We start from the raw sequence: 23,569 nt of genomic DNA on the forward strand, positions 1-23,569 counted from the left end.
TTGGCTTATTATGTATTATACTTTCTTCCTCTGTAAACATAATTAACTTCTATTTCTACAAACTGCACAGGTTCTTCATTGAATAAAGTTTCACTCATATACATTCTTCACCAGTTTATACTTTTTTTTGTTTGTTTTTGTTTTTGGTACTGGGGATCGAACTTGGGTCCTTGCGCTTGCGAGGCAGAAGGTGGAACCACTGAGCTAAATCCTCGGCCCCTATACTTTTCTTTTCAAGACAGGGTCTCAATGTGTAGTTCAGGCTGGCCTCGAAATCATGTCAATCCTCCTGCCTCATACTCTTTTTTTTTTTTTTTTTGGTACCGGGGATTGAACTCGGGTCCTTGCACTTGCGCAGCAGGCAGCAAAACCACTGAGCTAAATCCCCGGCCCAAAATTGTTTTCGGTTTTTTTTTTTTTGGTACTGGGGATCGAACTCAGGTCCTGCTGCTTTCGAGGCAGGCGCTGGAACCACTGAGCTAAATCCCCGGCCCCTGCCTCATACTCTTTAAGTGCTGACTACAGGTGTGCACCACCACACCCAGCTGTTTATACTTATCTTCTTTAGTGTCATAACTGACAGTCATTTTTAATTCTAAAAATATAAGTTGAGTGGTTTTATAGTACAATTACTCACTTTCTTTAAGTTTTCGGTATATTTAGGTACCTAAACATGTATTTTCTTTTTTTTTTGGAACCAGGGATCCAACTCAGGTCCTTCCACTTGCTAGGCAGGCAGTGGAACCACTGAGCTAATAAATCCCTGGCCCAAAACATGTATTTTCAACGTAGGGGGAGGCGAGGGAAGAATTCAGTGGTAGAGTACATGCTTAGGATGCACGAGGCCCTGGGTTCTATCTACATTATCAAAAAGCAGGAAAGAAAAGGTGATGCCAGACACCTAGGCTCTCAAGTTCGAGGGCAGCCTAGATAACCTGGCAACACCCCTTCTCAAAGGGGGTCTGGGATCCACCTCAGTGGTGGAGCACTTGCATAGTGTGTGGGTGCCCCAGGGTTCAATTCATGGGGAAGGGGAATTCAGGTCAAAATTACTGCCCGTAAGACAGACTGTATAATGTTGAAGGATAATTAACATCACACACAGAAGTAAGGCAACCCTAGGCATGACAAGGGGAAGAAAAAAAGAGATGGCAACAATTTCAGCTGTCCAGCACATGCCCCATACACAATCATACAATTTCAGCTCTCTTGGTCTCATTAGATTTACATCTCTACTTGGGCCGGGGATTTAGCTCAGTGGTTCTGGTGCCTGCCTCGCAAGCGCAAGGTCCCGAATTCGATCCCCAGTACCAAAAAAAAACCAAACCAAACCAACCAAACAAACAAAAAAAATACATCTCTACTGACACTTGGGGAACAAAGAGAAACCAAGACAACCCACACCAGACAAGGTGATGACAAGACTAGGTATACATATATTTTCTCAAGCAAACTCTGAAATGGAAAGGGACTCTCGAAAAGAAAAAGGTCACTTGTTTTGAAAACTATTTTGTTCAGGGCCAGGGATTTAGTTCAGTGGTTCTGCCGGCTGCCCCATGGTGGCAGGGACCCAAGTGTGATCCCCCAGTATTAAAAAACAAAACAAAAAAACTATTTTGTTCAAAACTTTTTAAAATGTGGTTTCCTGGCTAGGAGTGAAGGCATGTGTCTGTAACTCCAGCACTCAAGAATATGAGTTCCCAATAAAAGAATTTAATACAAAAAAAAAAAAAAAAAAGAACATCAGTTCAAGGCCAGCCTAGACTACATAGTATAGTAAGACCCTATCTCAATAAACAAAAACAAAACAAAATAACACAAAAAAGTATTCTCTGGTTTGTTATTTTTGCCTAAGCCTTCAGAAATTTTATCTTAATTTTTGAGACAGGGTCTCTTATGTAGTTCAGACTGGCCATGAGCTCATAGCAATCCTCCTGTGTCAGTGCTGAGATTACAGGCATGTGCCACCACACCAGTTAGAAATTTTAATTTAATGATACGGAGGAGTTTTTTTGTTTTTGGTATTGGGGATCGAACTCGGTCCTTGTGCCTGCTGCGCAGCAGGCGTTGAAACCAGAGCTAAATCCCTGGCCCTTTTTTGTGTTTTTTTGAGACAGGATCTCGCTATGTAGTTCAGGCCGGACTCATACTCACATAGATTCTCCTGCCTCAACCTCCCAAGTGCTGGGATTTCAGGTGTGCACCACCAAGCCCAGCTGTGGAGGTTTTTTCTTTTCTTTTTTTGAGTTGGGGTCTCGCTATATAGTCTAGTCTGGCCCTGAACTCACTATGTAGCCTAGGCTGCCCTCAAACTTGTGGTGATCCTTCTGCTTCAGCCTCTTGAGTGCGGGGATTACAGGCATGCACCACCAAACCTGGCATAATTAATTTTTTAAAGAAAACAAAAACTGCCAGGCATGGTGGGACATACCTATAATCCTAATACTAGGGAGGCCGAGGCAGGAGGAATTCCCTGAATTTGAGGCCAGTCTGAGATACATATTGAGTTCATGGCCAGCCTGGACTACATACAAAGACCTTGTTGGGAAACAAAGAAACAAACAACCCAAATCAAATGAAAAAATTAATTGTAATAGTATGTAAGTTTTAACATTCAAGTTACAAGATGACAAATGTCCAACACTTTTGACAACTGTGCCTTTCCCAGTTATTAAAGTACTTATAAAAAATCAGTTAACTGCATTTTTATTTCTTTTGTCTTCATAGTAATAATGAATATTTATTATCATCCCTATTCTACAGAAAAAATACTAAAGAATTCAGAAGCTAATATGCCTCATGTCTCATTCAATAAGAAGTACAGGTGGTGAGGATTTAGCTCAGTGGCACCACACCTGCCTTGCAAGCACCAGGTCTTGTTCGATCCCCAGTACGGGGTTAGTGGGGAGTGTAAAATAAGAGGTACAGCTGAATCTTTACATATGCAATTGAACTCAGAATCAACATTCTGTTCTTTACCTCAGACTATGTTGCTTCTAGGCTGAATATATTCATTAAAGAAGCCATAAAATTACAAGTAGATAGAAAAATACTTTTCATATACCAAAGTTCACTACCCAAGCCAGGCATAGTGGCACATGCCTACAATCCCAGCACTCGGGAGGCTAAGGTAGGGGGATTGTCACAAATTCGAAGCCAGCCTAGGCTACAAAGTGAGACCCTGACTCAAAAAAACAAAACAGCACAACAACAGAATTCAATACCCACTATCAAAACTCACCGTGTCTATTTCTAGCCATTTAACATACTATTCTATAATAATTCACTTTATAACATATACAATTTTGGTTCTTTTTTCTCATAGCATTTCCCCATACTAGCTGTAAGGATCAATACTCTTAAATGTGTGGGCAAGAACTGACTTCTAACTACTTCTACTGTTGGACCTCCATAAGTAATTTCAGATTTTCAGTAATAATAAGGCTGCCCACAAATGTACTTGCATAACCCCGCCCCTGCCCTTTTTTGGCTTTTGAGATTGTTTTCTTAGTACGAATGAATGAAACCAGAATTACTGGATGAAAAGGGGATGGATGACTAAGTCTCTCAATATAAGCAGCATCCTGGGATCTACAAATCTGTATTTCTGCTTATAGTATATTAGTGCTCATTTCAATGTACATAACCAGCATTTAGACTTCTGTTTTAAAAGAGCTTATTAAGGCCCGGCATGGTGGTGCATGCCTATAATCCTGGCACTAGGGAGGCTGAGGCAGGAGGAACACCATGAGATCAAGGGTAGCCTGCGTTACACAGTGAGACCCTGTATCAAAAAAAAGGTAAAAACTAGGGCTGGGGATTTAGCTCAGTGGTTCCGGCACCTGCCTCGAAAGCGCAAGGTCCAGAGTTCCATCCCCAGTACCAAAAACAAACAAAAAAAAGGGTAAAAACTGGAGGTCTGTGGATAGGCTCAGTGGTAGGATGCTTGCCTAGCATGTGCAAAGCCCTAGGTTTAATCCGCAGCACCACAAAAATAAAAAATAAAAAAGTGAAATATGGGAATTTATTTCAGCCTTTCTTTATTCTTTGGTTCCTTTTTGTCCATTTAACTACTGGAATTTGGGTATCTCTTTCATGACTTAGGATCTTCATTATTTTAAATATAGCCCAGGGCTGCGGATTTAGCTCAGTGGTTCCGCTGCTGCCTGCCTCGAAAGGGGAGGGACCCGAGTTCAATCCCCAAGTACCAAAAAAACCCACAAAAAAACAAACAAAAATAAACTTAGCCCATTATCATACTTTATTCTTCTAAACAACTGCTTTCATTTTTTTATGAAGGCACACCTAGTATGTTCTTTTCTTTCATCACTTTTCAGATTAGAAAGTTGAGATCTAGTATGTTTATTAAAAAATACATGTTCATTTTAAAAAAATGTTCCTTATGGCTTGCTTTTTAATCCACCTGTGATTTCATCTGAGAATAAATGCTGAAGGGCTGTACCATTTCACATCAACATGTAAGACAACATTCATTAAGAGTAATTGCCTTCTACTTTTCTGTGTGTGTGCGTGCGTGCGCGTGCGTGCATGTGTGTGTGTGGTATGGGGATGAACCCAGGGCCTCATTCACACTGTGTTATATCACCAGTGCTTGTCTTATTTTATTTTTTTGGTATTGGAGATTGAACTCAGGACCTTGTGCTTGCTTGCAAAGCAGGTGCGATGCCACTGAGCTAAATCCCTGGCCCACATTTACTATTTTAATATAGGATTTGGCTAAGTTGTCCAGGCTGGCCTCACACTTGTGATCTTCCTGCCTTAGCCTCCCCAAGCAGCTGGAATTATAGGCATGCACGTCTGGTTTCTACTTTTTTATAGCTTTTTTTTGGTACTGGGAATTGTAGTACAGGGCCTTGCGCTTGCCAGCCAGGCATGGTGTGGTTTCTACTTTTTGCTCTTAAAAAGACATTCATACCAAATGCCTACCTTCCTGCTTGTTCTTTTTTTTTTTCTTGCTTGTTCTTGAGTAGCACAGTAAACTAGTCACCACACCAAAGAATACCTATGCTCGAAAATCCAACTCTTTCCAGTTGTTGCAGGTCTATTTCAGGTTTAAGAGAAAGTGCTTTTTTTTAAAAAAAGATCTATTTTTCACTAGGAGAAATTTTTCCTATTGAAAGGAACACAGGTGTGGTGGTGCACAGCTGAGATCTCAGTGCTCCAAGAGGCTGAGGAAGGAGACTCAAAAGTTTGAGCCCATGGGCCGGGGATTTAGCTCAGTGGTTTCGTTGCCTGCTGCGCAAGCGCAAGGACCCGAGTTCGATCCCTGGTACCAAAGAAAAAGTTTGAGCCCAGCCCAGACAACCCAGCGACTTAGCAAAACCCTGTCTCAAAATAAAAAGGGATGTGGATGTAACTCAATGTGAAGATCCTAGGTTCAATATCCAGGAAAAACACAAAAGAAAACAAACAAAACAGAAAAGAACAAAAACTTCCTCGCCTGCCTTTAAAGCGCAAGGTCCTGAGTTCAATCCCCGGTACCAAAAAAAAAAGAACAAAACCTTTACGGCAAAGCCACAGTTTCATATCAAATCCCTTATCTATTACCTTTTGAAATAGTTAGTGCTGGAGACCACTGTGACCGTAGAATATCAAGACAAATGCTGCCATTACTGTTAATATTTGGATGATAAATTCTTGTTGTAAATGCAACCTACAAAAAAGAAAGAAAAAAAACCTTTTGTAAATTGGTTTATTAGTATCACACAGTACATTAAAAGAAACCATCATACTCCAATTACCTTAGGTGGTTTGAAGGGGTAATCTGTTGGGAAATGAATTGTCAAGAAAAATACTCCACCCTGATAGGGACTGTCATTCTGTCAATGATAAAAAAAAGGGGGGATTAAAATGAGTGAATGACAAAAGCTTTTAATTCTAAAATTAACCTGAATACTTACTGGTCCCATTATTGTAGCCTGCCAATGGAACACTGAAAAAGAACAAGAAAAAAATCACTATGTAAGTTATCCATATTGTTCTTGTACCATTTTTATTATTCCTTCATCTAGTCAAGCTCATTCCTAAACAGTATGATAATGACTATAGCAGGATGAGGAACCTAACTGAGTCTGAAGAGACATAAATGACTAGAAAGAGAGGCAAGACATATCATGTACAGGTACAAATTCCCAATGATGAGTATTATCTGTATGTATACCTAAAATGTACCAATAGGCTGGGGATTTAGCTCAGCGGTTCCGCCGCCTGCTTTGCAAGCGCAAGGTCCTGAGTTTGACCCCCGGTACTATAAATAAATAAATAAATAAATAAGCCAATAAATGTTTTGCTTCAAAAAACAAAACAAAACAAAAATGACTAGAAAGACTTAGAACACCAATTAGATGGTCAATTTAAAAGTACTTGGAGCTGGGCACTTGAGAGGCTGAGGCAGGAGGATCATCACGAGTTTGAGGCTGGCCTGAACTACATAGTAAGTTCAAGGCCAGCATGGACTGCATAGTGAGGCCTTGTCTCAAAAACCAGAGCAAACTTGGAAACAGCCCAATTGCCCATCAACTGGAGACTGGATAAAGAAGTTGTGGTTTTTAAATAAAATGGAGTACTATTCAGCCATAAAGAATGATGATATATATTTTTTTGGTACCGGGGATTGAACTCAGGACCTTGTGCTTGTGAGGAAGGCAGCAGAACCACTGAGGAAAATCCCTGGCCCTTAAGAATAAGAAACTAGAGACATTTATAGCTAAATGGATGCACACTGAGACCATACTCTTAAGTGAAATAAATAGGACACACGTGTATAAATACCGAATAGTTTCTCTGGTGTGAGAAACTGAAAGTGTAAATAAGGATCAAGATGTATAATAGATAATGTGAAATAGGAAGAAAAAGTCTAAAGGGGAAGGGGAATTGGGAGGGGTAGGGGAAAGGAAAGAAGGGAAAGGAAAAAATATGAGAAAAGTAAGAACCACGATATGTCATGTAAAAGTACAAATTCCCAATGATGAATGTCACTGTATTGTCTACCTAAAATATACCAACAAACTCAATTAAAAAAAAAAAACACAACAGAACAAACAAGGCCAAGGATATAGCTTAGTGGCACCACGCTTGCACCTGCAAGTGCAAGGTCCTGAGTATAATCAAAATAAAACAAAACCCAGAACAAGGAAACAAATGTACTGGGAGTTGGGTTTTGGTGGTACACACCTGTAATCCCAGCACTCTAGAATACTGATGTGGGAGGATTACAAGTTCAAATCTAGCCTGTGCAACTTAGTGACTTAGCAAGACCCTATCTCAAAAAGGGGGTTGGAATGGCTGGGAATATAGCTCAGTACAAAGGCCTTAGGTTCAACCTTGGTACTAGGGAGGGGGAGGGTGGGGTGGAGTAAGGCTGGCAAAAGCAACTTGACAGTTCATTTCAAGGAGATGAACTTTTTCACAAGGCCCAAAGTGCTACTATTTTTTTTTTTTTTTGCACTTCAAGGCAGGGGCAGTGCCACTGAGCTAAATCCCCAGCCCTGCAAAGAGCTACTTTTAAGCCAGTATTCCCTTACTCCAAGAGTAAATTGTTTCCTCAACACAGTTACATATAATATATTCCTTTTTAATGCTGGTATAGGGCAGAACTATAAAGTTAAGGTTAGATGATGGTCAAATTGGGAAAGACTGGTTTAATGATGAGAAAAATTTGTAAGAGTACTAGTGTAAGTTTCTAGAATTACTGGTTCCTCCTATATAAAGAAAACATCAGGGCTGTGGGTATATCTCAGTGGAACACTTGACTAGCTTATGCTAGGTCCTGGGTTTGACATCCAGCACTGCAAAAAACCCTGAAAATCAACTGAAACCTCAACCCTGATGACAGATGCTGCAGATAATTCTGATTGGTTATACATTTGTTTAATAAGGAATTTTTTTTCTTTTTTGGGAGTACTGAGCATTGAACCCAGGGCTTTCCCACTGAGCTGCATCCCTAGCCTTTAATTTTTGTGAGATAGGGGCTCGCTAAGTCCTAAATTACCCAGGATTTGCTCAAACTTGTAATCTTCCTACCTCTGCCTCTCAGAGTGCTGGGATTACAAGTATGCTTTACCACATGCAGCTAAGAAACCACTTTTAACTGTAGAAAATGGTACTTGTTCCATTTCTAAGATGGTGCTACTACTACATACAGCACAGAGATCTAAAACCAGAGTTTTCACTTATAAGAAAGCTACTGACCACTTGACATTCATCCTAGGACCTGAGCAAACTTTGGGAATTTATCACTAAAACTGTATTACAAACACCCCAAACCAGCCAATTCTTTTTTTTTTTTTTGGTACCAGGGATCGAACTTGAGACCTTGTGCTTTTGAGGCAGGCGGTGGCAGCAATGAGCTAAATCCCCAGCCCAACCATCCAATTCTTGACACAGGCAGAAATGTGAAGACTAAGAAGCCGTTGTAAAAATTCAGTGGGATGTCAATTCAAGTCCTAAAGTTCCTTCAGAACTTCCCTAATATAAACTGTTCAGGCCAGCCTTGAACATACGAACCTCTTTCCTTCAGCCTCCCAAGTGCTGTGATTATGAGCAGGTCTGTACCATCATGCCAGGCAAAAAAAAGCCATTGTGAGCCACTAAGACTGGTTCTTAAATCACAATGAAAGTGCTCTAAAATCCCTTTAATGTCTTGCTTAAGGAAACAGCCTTCTAGTTTTAGTCACAAATATGTTTATAATTTGAGTAAACAAAATACACTAATAATGAGAGTTAACAACCCTTATACTATGGCTAAAAACACTGTTAATCAAAAAGATGACCAACCAGGCAATGGGCCTGTTTTAAGTCTTGCTCTTTTAATCCTTTTATATCATTAAAATCAATGGCTAAAATTGGAAGGATATTAATTAAACTGCATTCCTACTCAGGATTCTAAGTATCAGGTAAGACAATAAATGAGAAAACATTCAAATCATAAAAATACAGAAAGAGTTTTAAAAATTAAATTTTCTATTAATCATTTGCTTAATCTTTCTAGCCTTTTCAAGATCGATCCTTGTATATTTTCTTTCCTTTTTTTTTTTTTTGAGACAGGGTCTTGCTATGTAGTTCAACCTGGCCTTGAACTCACTATGTAATCTAAGCTAGGCTCTAATTTATGGCAATCTTTCTGCCTCAGCCTCCTGAGTATTGAGATTATAGGTGTGCACCATCACGCCCAGCTCTTTTTCATTTTTTCTCTACCATCAGATTTATGTAAATACTAAGAAAATCTAGCCAGACATGCATAGTGAATTAGACCAGCTCCCATATGAGGGAGGCAGAGATAGGAGGAGTTCAAGTTTGAAGCTAGCCTGGGAAACTTAGTGAGATTCTGTCTCAAGATTAAAAAAAAAAAAAAGTACGTATTTGTATGTGTGCACATAAGTGTGTGCATGGGTGTGGTGCTGTGAATATTGCTCTGTGGTAGAGTGTTAGTCTAGCATGCAGTGATGCTAGCATTCAATCGACATTACCCCTCCACCCCTAAATCTGAACAAGTTTTTAGGTAACTGTCAAACACTTTTTTGATTCCCTTATTCTTCCTAATAGCAAACAAAGCATATTTTATGCTCTAGGATCAAAATCTATCAAGTACTGTGGGACAACATAGAATCCCCAACAGTCTTGGCACAGAAATGCTGACAAGCCAGCAACAAGAACATTTACAATTATGGGAAGGAGGGGGAAACCCACTTTCCAGTCCTCCTTCTGTCTTTCTTAGACAGAAGCTATCTTTCTCTCAATAAATTTTTCCTACTCTAAAAAAAAAAAATTATGGGAAGGATATCTTTCTTCCTGATAAAAGATGGAAAATGATCACCACCCTCTTACAAGCAACATCAATAGATTCATTTGTAATTCATATCTATTTAGTTTATAAATCATTTCTTTTCTGTAATTACCAACACAAATATTAACTGTACAAATATGGGCTGGGGATATGGCTCGGTGGCGCTGTGCCTACCTGGCAAGCACAAGATCCTGAGTTCAATCCCCAGTATAAGGGGTGGTACACAAATTAATGGGATTCACTGTGATATTTCCATATATTGTGTCTTGATCTGTTTAATACTACAACAGAACTAAACATAGTTCACTGGCATCATGGTGTGGTGGTGCACACCTATAATCACAGCACTTGGGAGGCCAAGGCAGGAGGACTGTGGTGAGTTTGAGGCCAGCTTGGGCTGCATAGTGAGTTCAAGGCCTGCCTGAACTGCACAGCAAGACCATGTCTCAAAAATAAACATACAAAAAAACACCCTCCCCAATCACTGGCATCAAAGCTCTAAGTAAAAAAATCCATTCCTATTCAAAGGGTAACATTTTGTCTTTACTGTTAAGCAAATACACATACAGAAGATTGTCTTTGGTTTTGTTTGTTTTTTTTTTTGGTACCAGGGGTTGAACTTGGGTCCTTGCACTTGTGAGGCAGGCATCGGAATCACTGAGCTAAATCCCCAGCCCCTAGAGGACTGTCTTTAAAATAGGAGGAAAAAGGAAGAAAGTGCTAACGTTGAGATCCAGTTACATTTACTGCTCTTGTAAAAATGACTTAAAATATATAGAACCAACAAGAAGCAGAAAAAGACAAACTAAAACTCATTATATGAATTAATTAATGAGAATATCTGAAGACCTACTACAATTTAAACTTAAATGAGCTGGAGTTATGAGTGGTAGAGCCAAGACTTACCATTTTTAGGCTCTGGATTTAATTATCAGCACCAAATAAATGAATACATACATCTTAAGAATTTGGTCAAACTGTTTAATATACAAATACCTATTGGAATTACTGACAGGTCTCCCTTTGGAACTCTGCTGGACTCCTAGCTCTCTTAAGTGGAAATATAGATTAGGAGGGCCAGGGGTGGTGCTAACATACCACCTATAATCTCATTACTCTGGGAAGATGAGGCAGAAGAACCTCAAGTTCTGGCACACCTGGGCAATTTAGCAAGATTCTGCCTTTAAAAAAAAAAAAAAAAGGTTGGGAGCGTAGCTCGGGGTAAACGCACTGGGTTCAATCTCCAGGATGGAAGGAAAACAAAACAAAACACAATACAACACAGGAGAGAAGGAGGTAAGAGTATCTAACCTGTATCAGATCACAATGGTTTTGTAAATATTTTGAGAATTACTAAAGGTTCCAAGTAAAAACAACTCCAGAAATAGTTACTGAATAAATACTTGTCCACTTCATAAGCCTAACATATTACTATATTTACATGACCTTTTTTTTTGAGACAGGTTCTTGCTATGGCTGGCCTTGAACTCACTATGTAGCCCAGGCTGGCCTTGAACTCACAGCAATCCTCCTACCTCAGCCACCTACAGGTGTGTGCCATGATGCCCGGGCTTACACGATCATTTATATTAAAAAGCCTTTTATCTTTTTTTGGTACCGGGCATCGAACTTGGGTCCTTGCGCTTGGGCAGCAGGGAGTGAAACCACTGAGCTAAATCCCCAGCCCTATTTATTTTTTTTGAGACAGGGTCTTGCTATTAGTTCAGGCTTGCCTTGAACTCATTATGTAGTGCTGGCTGGTCTCGAACTCACGGCAATCCTCCTGCCTCAGCCTCCCAAGTACTGAGATTACAGGTGTGTGCCACCACGCTTGGCTAAAAATAAGCTTTTATTTTATTTTGGTACCAGGGATCAAACTCGGGTCCTTGAGCTTGTGCAGCAGATGTCAAAACCACCGAGCCAAATCTCTGGCCCCAGCTTTTATTTTATTTAAGGATTAATCTTAGGAGCCACTGAAAACAAAAATGCATACAGCCCCCCCACACAAAGCCAGTGCCCTCCAAGGCCTTGTACATGCTAAGCAAGTAATCTACCAGTAAACTGTGCTCCGAACACCGAAAACCATTTTAATAGTAAACAAACATAAGCCAAACTCCCACTACTACCTTGGTTTGATGCTGTCAAACCATTATACAGACTGAAAGCTATAATCTGCTATGTACATTTAAATATCAGGTTCTGAGTTCAATAATTACTCTCTGGTGTTGTGAATAAAATTTTTAGTTTAAAAAAAATTTTTGAGTTTAGAAGGGATGGTGAGAATATATGTTTTCAGACTAAATCCCTGGAGATCTACATTTTTTTTCTTTTTTTTGCTACCGGGGAACCAACTCGGGACCTCAAGCTTGTGAGGTAGGCACTGGAACCACCGAACTAAATCCCTGGACCTGGAGACCTACATTTGAATGTCTCAATAGAGTCATTTTTCCAAGTGTTCAAAACAGAAGAAAATGAAGCAGGTTATATGACCAATAAATCGTCAGCTTACTACTTTCTGGAAGTATATTTCTTCCTGCTTACCAGATCACTGAAGAAAGTGGAAAAAAGATTGAATATACTCTAAAATCTTCACACTATTTAAAAATAAAGCAGCAGTCTCCACCTTATTTTTTTCCCACTGTATTCTTACATTAAATATCAATAATGTGCTACTAAGGGATTTGAGTAAGTACTAGGACAGTCAAAGGATTTTAAAAGTTTCATTTTGGCTAAAGTTTCTTTCTCCTCAGAAGATTAAACTCTGACAGCTTATAACAAAAAAGTGACATGATGAAAATGCATTTAGTTATCCACTTATGCTTTTTATGTCCCTATGTGATAGATCAAGCATTTTTTCTTTTTTGAGATAGGGTCTTGCTATATAGTCCAGGCTGGCCTTGAACATAGGGTGATCCTCCTGCCTCAGCCAAGTATTGGGATTATAGACCTGTGCCACCACTTCCAGCCAAACATTCTTTTAACAGTAATTAATAGGTGACACAGGTCTGTAATCCCAGCACTAAGCAGGTGGACACAGGAGGATCACCATGAACTGGAGCCCAGCCTATGCTACACAGGAAGACATAGACAGACGGACAGACAGAAAGACACAGTAATTAAATTTCAAATGGCCTCAAACATTCATAAAATTTTTAAGTATAATGTTTATCAGCAAATACTATCCATGTGACCCAAGCTTAAGGAAATTTCACTCTAAGGATAGTTCTTTTTTTCTTTTGAGGAGGTAGATACTGTTGACAATTATCTAACTCAAGATAGTCAAAGCTGAAGAGAAAGATGAGGGATTAATTTCTCCCCCAGCACTGGGGACTGTACCCGGGGGCCTTCTTACTGAGCTATATCCCCAGCTCCTTTTATTTTTTATTTTGAGACAGGGTCTCACTGAGTTGCGCAGGGTGGGCTCAAACTTAGGATCCTCCTTGCCTCAGGATCACAGGAGTGGTCACCATCCCCAGGTCAAATTTCTCAAAATTCACAATGGCTGATGATCTTTTTAAATTTTTTTGTTGTTGTTTATTTTTCAGAGACAGGGTCTTGCTATGCAGTCCAGGCTGGCGTCAAACTCATGGCAATTTGCCTGTCTCAGCCTCCTGAGTGCTGGAATTATAGTGTGTGCCACCAGGCCCAGCAAGGGCGATGATCTTTAAATACAGTCTGGGAATTTAATTTCATTTTAGAAGTTTTCTTTAGCTTACCAAGGTAATTTGTCCTTGCTGCTACTATTGCTTGCACAATTACATTCCTTTCTCAAATAAGGGCCAGGGATTTAAGCTCAGTGGCGCTTCGCCTGCCTTGCACGTGAAAGGTCCTGAGTCGGATCCCTGGTACCACCAAAAAAACTCCAAACTGTTATCTTGAAAAGTATTTCCCCCAAGCACAAACAGTAAAAGAAAAAATAAATTAGGCTTCATCAAAATTTAAAACCACCTGGATGTGATGGCACATGCCTATAAAGGCAGTGGTGGGGAAGCTGAAGCAGGCAGAATGCTATGTTTGAGGCCAGCCTGGGGCTACATGTGAATTCCAATCCAGCCTGAACTACAAAGTGAGACCTTGTCTCAACAAAACCAAAAATCAGGGATGGGTATTTAGCTCAGTGCAGCCACTGCCTGCCTTGCAAGCACAAGGTCCTGAGTTCAATCCCCAGTACAAAAAACAAAACAAAACAAAAAATCCCCCAAATAATTAAATTAATAACTTTAAAACTTATATGCTACAATGATAACATCAAGAAAGTGATAAAGGGGGCCAGGGATTTAGCTCAGTGGTTTCATCGCCTGCTGCACAAGTGCAGGGACCTGAGTTCCATCTCTGGTACAAAAAAAAAAAAAAAGAAAAGAAAGTGATCAAGTATACAGAAGACAAATTTTACAAGGCATGCACCTTGTAAGGGATACATATTCAAGATACATTTTTAAAAAATTCTAATAACCCAAAATGTAAAGATAAATAAAGCTCAAGCCCACCCTGGGCAATTAAGTGACTTACTGAGATCCTGTCTCAAAAATAAAAAGACACTATGATGAATGTTATCATTATGTACTACAAATATATACTAATAAAAATTTTTTTCAAAGGGGAAAAGGAGAGGTGGCTAGAGATGTAGCTCAGTTCAAAGGCCAGGGGTTCAATCACCAGCACTAGTAATAAAATTATACTTGATTTTACAAGTATGATGAATAAAAGAGCTAGACATACTAGATCATCCTTACAATACCTCAAGTATTTTATTTTATTTTATTTTGTTTATTTATTTTGAGACAGGGTCTTGCTATGCAGTTCAGGCTGGCTTTGACTTCATTATATTGTCCAGGCTGGCCGTGAATGCAAAAGTCATGGAAATCTTCCTGCCTTAGCCTCCCGAGTGCTGAAATTATAGGCGTGCACCACCGTGCCTGGAAGCTCAAATTATTTTATATCTGGAAAATACCTAGAAGGAATGAAGGACAGGTAGGAAGAAATCAGAACTACAAAGATAATACCTAGCAGAAGAGTCTCCAAATGTGAACACAGAAGATGACTGGAGGCACGTAAAAAGTAGCCTCTCTCATAGTAAACTGCCTCCCCTTCCTGTAGCAAATTCTCTCTCTACACAAAATAATCCTGAAAAATATAGTCATCTGTTCTGAGATCCCCACAGGTAGTGTTACGCTGTTTGCACCATAATTCCATTTAAATACTTACTATCATCTCCAACAGGACCTGCTGAACACTGTGCTGGCGGGTCCCGTGCCAGGTCATTCAATTCCTTAAGAAAAAACAAAGAAATTTATTCAATATAAATATAACTTTACATTATTACTAAATTTACATTTTTGCCAATATTCTTTGTCCTACTTACTGGAAAATTTCTTTTTGTATCATTCCTTCAAAGTCAAAGGAGTAGATGGTGAATCTTTTGTTTTGAGACAGTCTTGCTATAGGGCTGGCATCAAATTCACAGTCCTGCCTCAGCCTCCTGAGTTCCAAGATTGTAGGTGTGCACTACTACGCACAGCCTAGATGGTGAATCTTTAAATATTTTGAGGTTTTTTTTAGCACAAAAATATATTCTAAGGTGTAGCTCAGTTGTAGAACTTGGTTGTTATGCTGGAGGAAACCAAATTCAATCATGGGAGGCAGGGGAGAATTTGTTTTTAGTGGCGCTAGGGCTCAAACCTAGGGTCTACCACATGCTAGGCAAGTACTTTACCACTGAGCTATATACCCAAGTCTCCAAAATCTTTTCCTTTTTTCTTCCTCAGATATAACCTTATTCTGTTGCCAGGGTTGTCTTGAGCTCCAGCTAACCTTTCACCTCAGCTTCCCTGGTTCTGGACTACAGTCGAGTACTCCTTTTTTTTTTTTTTTTGTGATAGGGTCTCACTATGCAGTGCAGACTGGCCTTGAACTCATAGTGATCCTCCTGCCTCAGCTTCCCAAATGAGGGAATTACAGATGTGTACCACCATGCTAGGCTTTTTTTTTTTTTAATGTGGGGGATCAAACTCAGGGCCACGTGCATGCTAGGTAAGCACTTTTTTTTCTTTTGCAGTACTAAACCCAGGGCCTGGCATATGCTTGGTTTCTGCAATAAAAAATAAGCTCTAAGAAGCTCAGTGTGGTGGCAAATGCCTATAACCCAGCACTCTGGGAGTCTAAAGCAAGAGGATCACAAGCTCCAGCCCCGCCTGGGGAACTCAAGGAGTTAGTGAGGCCCTGCCTGAAAATAAAAATAAATAAATTTTTTAAAAGCCGGGGATAGGGCCGGGGATTTAGCTCAGTGGTTTTGCTGCCTGCTGCGCAAGCACAAGGACCCAAGTTCAATTCCCGGTACCAAAAAAACAACAACAACAACAACAACAACAAAAAGCCGGGGTGTAGCTCAGTATGAAGACCCTGACTCCAAAGAACAACAGCAAAATCTAGTATTTTTAAAATGCAATAAAAATTAGACTTATTAATAAACTATACAAAGGTATGATTTTAGTACTCCAAATATTATATTTTAATTTGCAGCACATATTTTTTTCTGTAGGTCCCTTCCTCAGTTATTCAACCAGTCATTTTAGAACACCAATTATACTGTTTTTTAAAATTTAATTTTGTTTTGGTACCGGGGATAGAACTCGGGACACCTTGCGCTTGCGAGGCAGGCAGTGGAACCAGAGCCAAATCCCTGGCCCTTAAAATTTAATTTTAATGGTATTCTTTTTTTTTTGGTGCCAAACTTGGGGAACGTGCGCATGCAAGGCAGGTACTTTTGATATATATAATGATCACATTCCATCACAGGGAATCTGTACCTGTACATACTATATATTGATTCTTTTTTTTCCCCATTCCCCTCCCCTCTCTTCAATCTTTCTTCCGTATTTACAAAAGCTTTGTTTCCATTTTTTCCTTTTTTTTTTTTTTTTTGGTATTGGGGATTGAACTCAGGACCTTGCACTTGTGAGGCAAGTGGCGGAACCACTGAGCTAAATCCCCAGCCCTCCATTTTTTCCTTTAATTCTTTTTTCCTCCCTCTTCCTTCCCCCCCCTTCCAATTATACTGTTTTATCCTATATGTAAACTCGGGAGTGTAGTAAAGCACAAAAATAAAGTCTAGGGAAAAAAGTTCTGGGATTGAGATAAAGATTTAACATTAGCCAGGCACAGTGGTGTATACTTGTAATCCCAGCACTGGGGAGGGCGAGGCAAGAGGATCATTGTGAGTTCAAGGCCAACCTGAGCTACATAGTGAGTTCAGACCCTGTCTCAAAAAATGCAAAGATTTGGGCCAGGAATTTAGCTCAGTGGTTCTGCCGCCTGCCTCACAAGTGCAAGGTCCAGAGTTAGATCCCTGGTACCAAAAAAAAAAAGAGAGACAGAGATTTAACATTTTCTCAAGTATCTCAGATTTTGGATTTTGTCTCTTCCTACAGATTTCCTGGCCATGTCAAAGAATAAATAAAGCCTACTGTACAATTCCCATTCCTAAATGTTTGCAATACAAACCAGTATTGCAGGAACTCTTGCTTGATTCAAGAAATGACTGCTATAGCAAGAGGTTGCTATTAAAAATACAATTTGAATTTAACAAGCTATTCTGAAGACCTGCCATGTGCATTAAATGAAATTTTACTTCTGATTTAGCCTTAATCTTTTACTCCTTTCAAACTGAATTACCTTTTCCCACGCCAAATGACATCAAGATTTGACCTCAGGAACTATGATTTATCTAACCTGAGCATAAGATCCACGTGTTCATTTCATGAGCCAGTATGACATAATTAATTTTTAAAACCTAACCCAAATGTAGGCTAATAGACATTTAATATACTCATTTAACACTTCTTTGGTTCAAGGCAGATGTGGCTGACTTTCAAAAGCATAACGCTAAGTAAAAGAAGCCAGACATAAAAAGACTTACATGATATGATTGCACTTATCTGGCATTCTAGAAAACGTAAAACTATAGAGAAACAAAGCAGATTAATGGTTCCAGTGGCTGGAGGGAAGGGACTGAATACAAATGTACAGGAGCTCTGTGTGTGATGTAACAGAACTATTGTATGTTGCATATCATGATTTTGGTACAGCAGGTTTGTCAAATCTCAAATTGTATACTGAAAATTGATAAACTTTACTTAAAATTGTTGAATTTTATTGCACATAATGTATATGACAAAGCCATTTATTTTGTTATAGTACTGGGGATTGAAGCCAGGGCCTTCAACATGCTGGGGAAGTGCTCACCAACTGAGATACACCCCCAGTTCTCAAAGTGGATTATTTTTAAATGCACATAACCATCCATCTTTGTGAATAAAATACCTGCTACACAAGGATCTAGTTACCAACAGTTTCTTTAAGTAAGCTTGCTTTATGGTGAGAATCAAAACTGCATATTCCTTTTATAACTTTTGAATTTTATAAAGTGAATATATTGCCTGTGAAAAAAATTAGCCCGTTACTAAAAATTGTCACTCTCTGGAGGGTAATCTAAATAGTGAAGACCCAGTTAGACTAAATATATAACCAATAATATTGACATTTCTACATCAAGATGAAAACTTAATTGAAGACACTGATCTAGACAGAACATGTGGACAGGAAAAAAAAAAAGGCTGAATGAGTTCCCTTTATCACTTGGCTTGATACCTAAATCCTTTAACTTTTTAAAAAATTTTTTAAACTTTCTTTTTTTTTTGGTGCCAGGGATCGAACTAGGGTCAATATGCTTTCGAGGCAGGCTGCGGCACCACTGAGCTAAATCCCCGGCTAAACTTTCTTGAAACAAGGTCTCTCGATGCAGTTCAGGCTGGCCTTGAACTCACTATGTACCCCAGGCTGGTGTCAAACTCATGGCAATCCTCCTGCCTCAGCCTCCTGAGTCCTGGAATTATAGGCATGTGCCACTACACTCGGCTTGACTTTCTAGTTTGAGAAAATTAATTTAAAAAATGTGTGAAGGGAAAAAAGAACTAAAAATCAAAACAAAGAAAAAAAATACATTCAGATTAGTATTGTCTAGCCACATTACTAGGTTTAAGAATATGACCAGGACAAAAACCCCAAAACTAGGAATTAGTGGTTTGTGAAAAAACCTTGTTTTGTAAAGGGCAAGAGAAATAAAGTACAGTATACATAACTAAATGTAGTAAAAGAGGGGAGAAGGAAACCTTCCGTCAAAGTAGAAAATCCTCAATTTTTGTTTTGTTTTGATTTTTTTGAGGCAAGGCTGGTCTTGCTTTGTAGTGCAGGCTGGCCTTGAACTCAGTGATCCTCCTGCCTCAGCCTCTGGAATGCTGGGATAACAGCCGTGTGCCACCACCACTCCTGGAGAAAATCCTCAATTTTAAAAAAGATTTTATATTCTACCTTTTCTCAAAATCCTTAATATTAACAACAACAACAACAACAACAACACTACATTATCATGGTTCTTCATGGTGGCCAATAGTGTAGGGTATTATTTTTATTTTTCCTCTCTTTCTACTTGGCCCAAACTCACTCTACAGAGTTCATTTTCCCCCTAGTCTTCTGGGATTTTTTCCCTACCTTTAATAAATGTGAAACTTTGCCACCAATAAAATAAAAAAAAAGACTGGGCTCAATGGTGCAGGAAGTTGAAGCAGAAGTGTAGGAGTTGAGAAAGACTGGGCAATTCAGCAAGACCCTAAATCAAAATAAAAAAACAAAAGGACAAAGTTATATAGCACAGTGGTAAAGTGCCCTTGGGTTTGCTCTCCAGTGCCACAAAAAAATAAAATAAAAATCTTATTGGAGGAGCAAACTATATATTTTACTCAATTTAAACTACTTCTTTTTTGCTGCATACTACCTTGTACACAGGAATACAGCACAGCCAGGTGTGGTAGAGCACATCTATAACTGTAATCCTGTAAGTGAAAAGGCTGAAGCAGAAAGATTGGTATGAATGTGAGGCCAGCCTGGGTTACACAGCGAGTTCAAAGGCCAGCCTGGATTACATACCAAGACCTTGTCTCAAAAAACCAAAAAGGAATACAGCAGAACTAAAATCTTTCACAACCATGAGTTGTAAACAATTTTGATTCTTTGAACTAAGACCAAAAAAAGAAATTCTCTGGTCTTAGTTAAAACAGCCCCTAAATCTTATTCCAACTAATTTATTTTCAAGTAAGGTTTACCTTGCTATGAACTTTTTAACACATTTCCTATCTTTTTTTGCTTAGGAATATGATTTCTAATGCAGTGACAAACAGAAATAATAATAATCCCTTATGTTTTATTCCTGAATATTTATTTTCCAAAGGATTATTCCCTGTTTTTTATTTCCCTGGATTGACTGATTGACTGATTTTGACACAGGGTCTTACTATGTAACCCACGCTGTCCTTTAACGTTCCAGCTTCTTGCCTTAGCCTTGCAAGTGCTGGAATTATAGGTGTGCAACCACACGTGGCTCTTACTTCATGTATAGATTTTCCTTTCACTGTATCCTTAAGTAAGCAAGTTAAGTCTACTTGGTTAAAATGAATGTATCTTATTTGCATGTTGTGTTTTTTTGAGACTGAGTCTCAGAATGTTGCTCAGCCTGGCCTGGAACTTGTGGGCTCAACTGATTCTCTGGCCTCAGCCTTCCAAAGTAATTGGGACTACAGGCATTTACTACCATGCCCAGCTTTACTAGCTATTAAATCACACCCCTCCCCAATTTTAACAATTATGAAATAGAATAAAGATAGCATGGAAAAGATCTGTTTCACCCTTTGGTTTTCATATTTCTGGCATAAGGTGAAAGGAACAAGACAGGAATTGGGAGAAGTTATAATTCACTTTGTAGAAAAATAGTTGTAAAGTTTTTGTTTGCTTTTTTGGAGACAGAGGCTTGCTATGTAATCCAGGTTGGCCTTGAACTCATTATGTAACTGAGGCAATCCTCATGGCTCAGGCTTCTGAGTTCTGAGATTACAAGAACGTGCCACCACAACTAAGGTTTAATTATTCAGAACATTGGTATAACAAATAAAGGATATCAGCCGGGAGTGGTAGCAAATGCCTATAATCTTAGTACTTTGGGAGGCTGAGGCAGGAGGAATCATAAATTTGAGGCCAGGTTTGGTATCCTGGCAACTTAGCAAGATCTCATTTCAAAATTTAAAAAAGGGCTGGGCTGCAGCTCAGTGTGAAGGTCCTGGGTTCATCTCCAGTATGGGGGAGGGGGACAGAGGTCAAGGACCTCTGGTGGTTATAATCAGAATACGTTTAAATTTACAAAGAAGATTGTGGATTCACAGAATTATAACTTTACAGTCAAAAGAGATCATCTGACTTATTTCCAATTTTATAAGACAACAAAAATGTAAAGAAACTAACCTAGAGCCAGGGATTTAGTTCAGTGGTTCTGCCGCCTGTCTTGCAAACGCAAGGTTTCAAATTTGATCCCCAGTACCAAAAAAAAAAAGAACCTGGGTATCACACTACACCATGCTTCTTCAGTTTACATCTAAAATATCAGAAATTTACAAGATAGAAATATCTCAGAACTATATATAGCATTTGCCCAGGAAGTTAAATAGAATCTTATCTAGAATTACTAAACTGCAAAGAAAGAACAGTAAAGCCAAACTATCCTCAAAACTAAGGTCCTGTTGGGCATGGTGACGCACTGTGATCCCAGCATTCAGGAGAAGGATCACTTAAGAATTCAAGGCCAGCCTGAATTACAGAGCAAAACCTTGTCTCAAAACAAAACAAAACAAAACACAAGGAAACAGAAATACTGAGCCAGAAGAAATTAAAGTAAGGCTGAACAGCTTTCATTTAAACAAGACCTCCAGAAAACTATAATGTGCATAAAAGCTTGATTACCTTTATGTTTGGTAAGTTAAAGAAGAATGAGAGACAAAGGATGACAGTAGAAAACTCACTACCTAAGATTTGGAAGGAAAGTGAAGCTGGACATGGTGGAGCATGCCTGTCATCCCAGCACTGAGGAGGCTAAGGCAGGAGGGTTGCAAGTTCAAGTCCACCCTGGGCAATTTAAGTAACTTAGGAAGACCCCTATCTCAAAAAAAAATTTTAAGAAAGGCTGGGGCTGTCACTTAGTGGGAAGGCCCTGGGTTTTATCCCCAGCACTGAAAAAACCAACCCCCCAAAAATACAAAACCAAAACACAAAGCTTTGTCTAGAAACAAACTGATGGAAATATGTATCAACATCAATCTTTTCTTGAATTGAATAAAGTGGTAATCATTTAGTCTGTACTCTTGTCAAAAGTCAGAGTCAACCTAAAATTTAGAACATATAGGCCCCAAACTTACCTCCTAGCTTTGCCCAGTCTTAATTCTCCTGCTTTAACTTTACATCTCTAAAAAGTCCCCAAGGACCTTCCCAGAAGTACATGACTACAATGAATATAGTGTCTCTCAGTCCCATAAATTCTCTTATACTTTTCTAAGTGTCCATAAATACCGTAGTACTGTTTTTCTTTCTCTTTTGGTGGGGAGGGGTTTGGTGTACAGTAGTGGAGATTGAACTCAGGGCCTTCCTACTGAGCTACATTCCCATGCCCTTTTATTTTTTATTTTGAGACAGGGTCTCACTGAGTCACTAAAAGGCTCGGGCTGGGCTCAAACTTGTGATTCTCCTGCTTCAGTCTGCCAGAGTTCTCTCCCAGAGTTCTGTCCCAGAGTGCTGAGATTATTGGCACATTCTACCACTTCCACCTTTGTTCTTCAACTCTTATTTAGAAAGTATTACATGGCATTTATGTTTCTATACTATGCTTTCCCCCTCAAAATGTTGAGGTATTTTTCCATAAAAATACACAGTACATCTAGTTCATTCCTGTTGCTTTTTCTTTTTTCTTTCTTTTTCTTCTAGATTTATTTATTTTTATTTTTTGGTACCGGGGATTGAACTCAGGACCTTGCGCTTTCCAGGCAGGTGGCAGAGCCACTGAGCTAAAATCCCGGGCCCACTTCTTTTTTTTTTTTGAGACAGGGTCTTGCTCTGTAATTCAGGCTATCCTTGAGCTCACTATGCAGCCCAAGCTACCCTTGAACTTGCGGCAATCCTCCTGCCTCAGCCTCCAGAGTGCTCAGATTACTGGCATGCACCACCACACCCAGCTTCATTCCTGTTTCTACTGCTGCTTATTTTGGTATTCCATATGTAAACCAAAACATATTTCATTTTTCTTTCTTTTTGCAGTGCTGGGAATTGAACGCAGGTGCTCTACCACAGAGCTATTCTTAGAGCCTTTTTTAACTTTTTGAGACAGAGTTATGCTAAATTGTCCAGGGCTGGCCTTGAATTTGCCTGAGCCTCCTCAGTAGCTGGGATTAAAGGCATGTACCACCATATCAGGGTAGCCCTTATTTATTCTACACACATTACTCTAGATAAATATTTAAATTCACTAGAAACCAGGAACCTCTCCTTTTTAAATCATATTTTTATCAATTCTATACTTAATGTTTCACATAACAAATTAGTTGCTACTTATTTTTGCTGTTTTTTGTTTGTTTGCTTGTTTTTAGACAGGGTCTCGATTTGTTCTTTAGGCTGGTCTTGAACTGACTAGCCCACATTGGCACCCAACTCCCGGCAATCCTCCTGTCTCAGCCTCCCTGAGTGCTGGGAATACAGGTGTGCACTATCACACCTGACCAGTTGCTAATGTTTCAATTATTAGAAAGAATTTTCTTAAATAGATCACTGTTTTTTCCGTGTGTGTGTAAAAGATGGTACTGAGGATTGAATCCAAGGCCTTCATACTGAACATCTGAG

The 23,569-nt window shown here is 39.3% G+C and overlaps 1 protein-coding gene across 1 annotated transcript in view; it reads right to left on the reverse strand.

Annotated features, from left to right (window-relative positions):
* Ube2d2 (ubiquitin conjugating enzyme E2 D2) overlaps positions 1–23,569 on the reverse strand; it is a 71,675-nt gene that overhangs the window by 5,944 nt on the left and 42,162 nt on the right. The window contains exons 2-5 of the mRNA XM_004841843.4: positions 15,011–15,074; positions 5,922–5,953; positions 5,763–5,840; positions 5,569–5,674 (exon numbers count right to left, since the gene is read on the reverse strand). Coding sequence (XP_004841900.1) covers positions 5,569–5,674; positions 5,763–5,840; positions 5,922–5,953; positions 15,011–15,074 — 280 coding nt within the window. The remainder of the gene's footprint in view (positions 1–5,568; positions 5,675–5,762; positions 5,841–5,921; positions 5,954–15,010; positions 15,075–23,569) is intronic.

Source organism: Heterocephalus glaber, unplaced genomic scaffold (assembly GCF_053883595.1).
Source record: "Heterocephalus glaber isolate CG9 unplaced genomic scaffold, H.glaber_assembly_v1.0 deba00001465, whole genome shotgun sequence".
In the NCBI taxonomy this organism is placed as follows: domain Eukaryota; kingdom Metazoa; phylum Chordata; class Mammalia; order Rodentia; family Bathyergidae; genus Heterocephalus; species Heterocephalus glaber.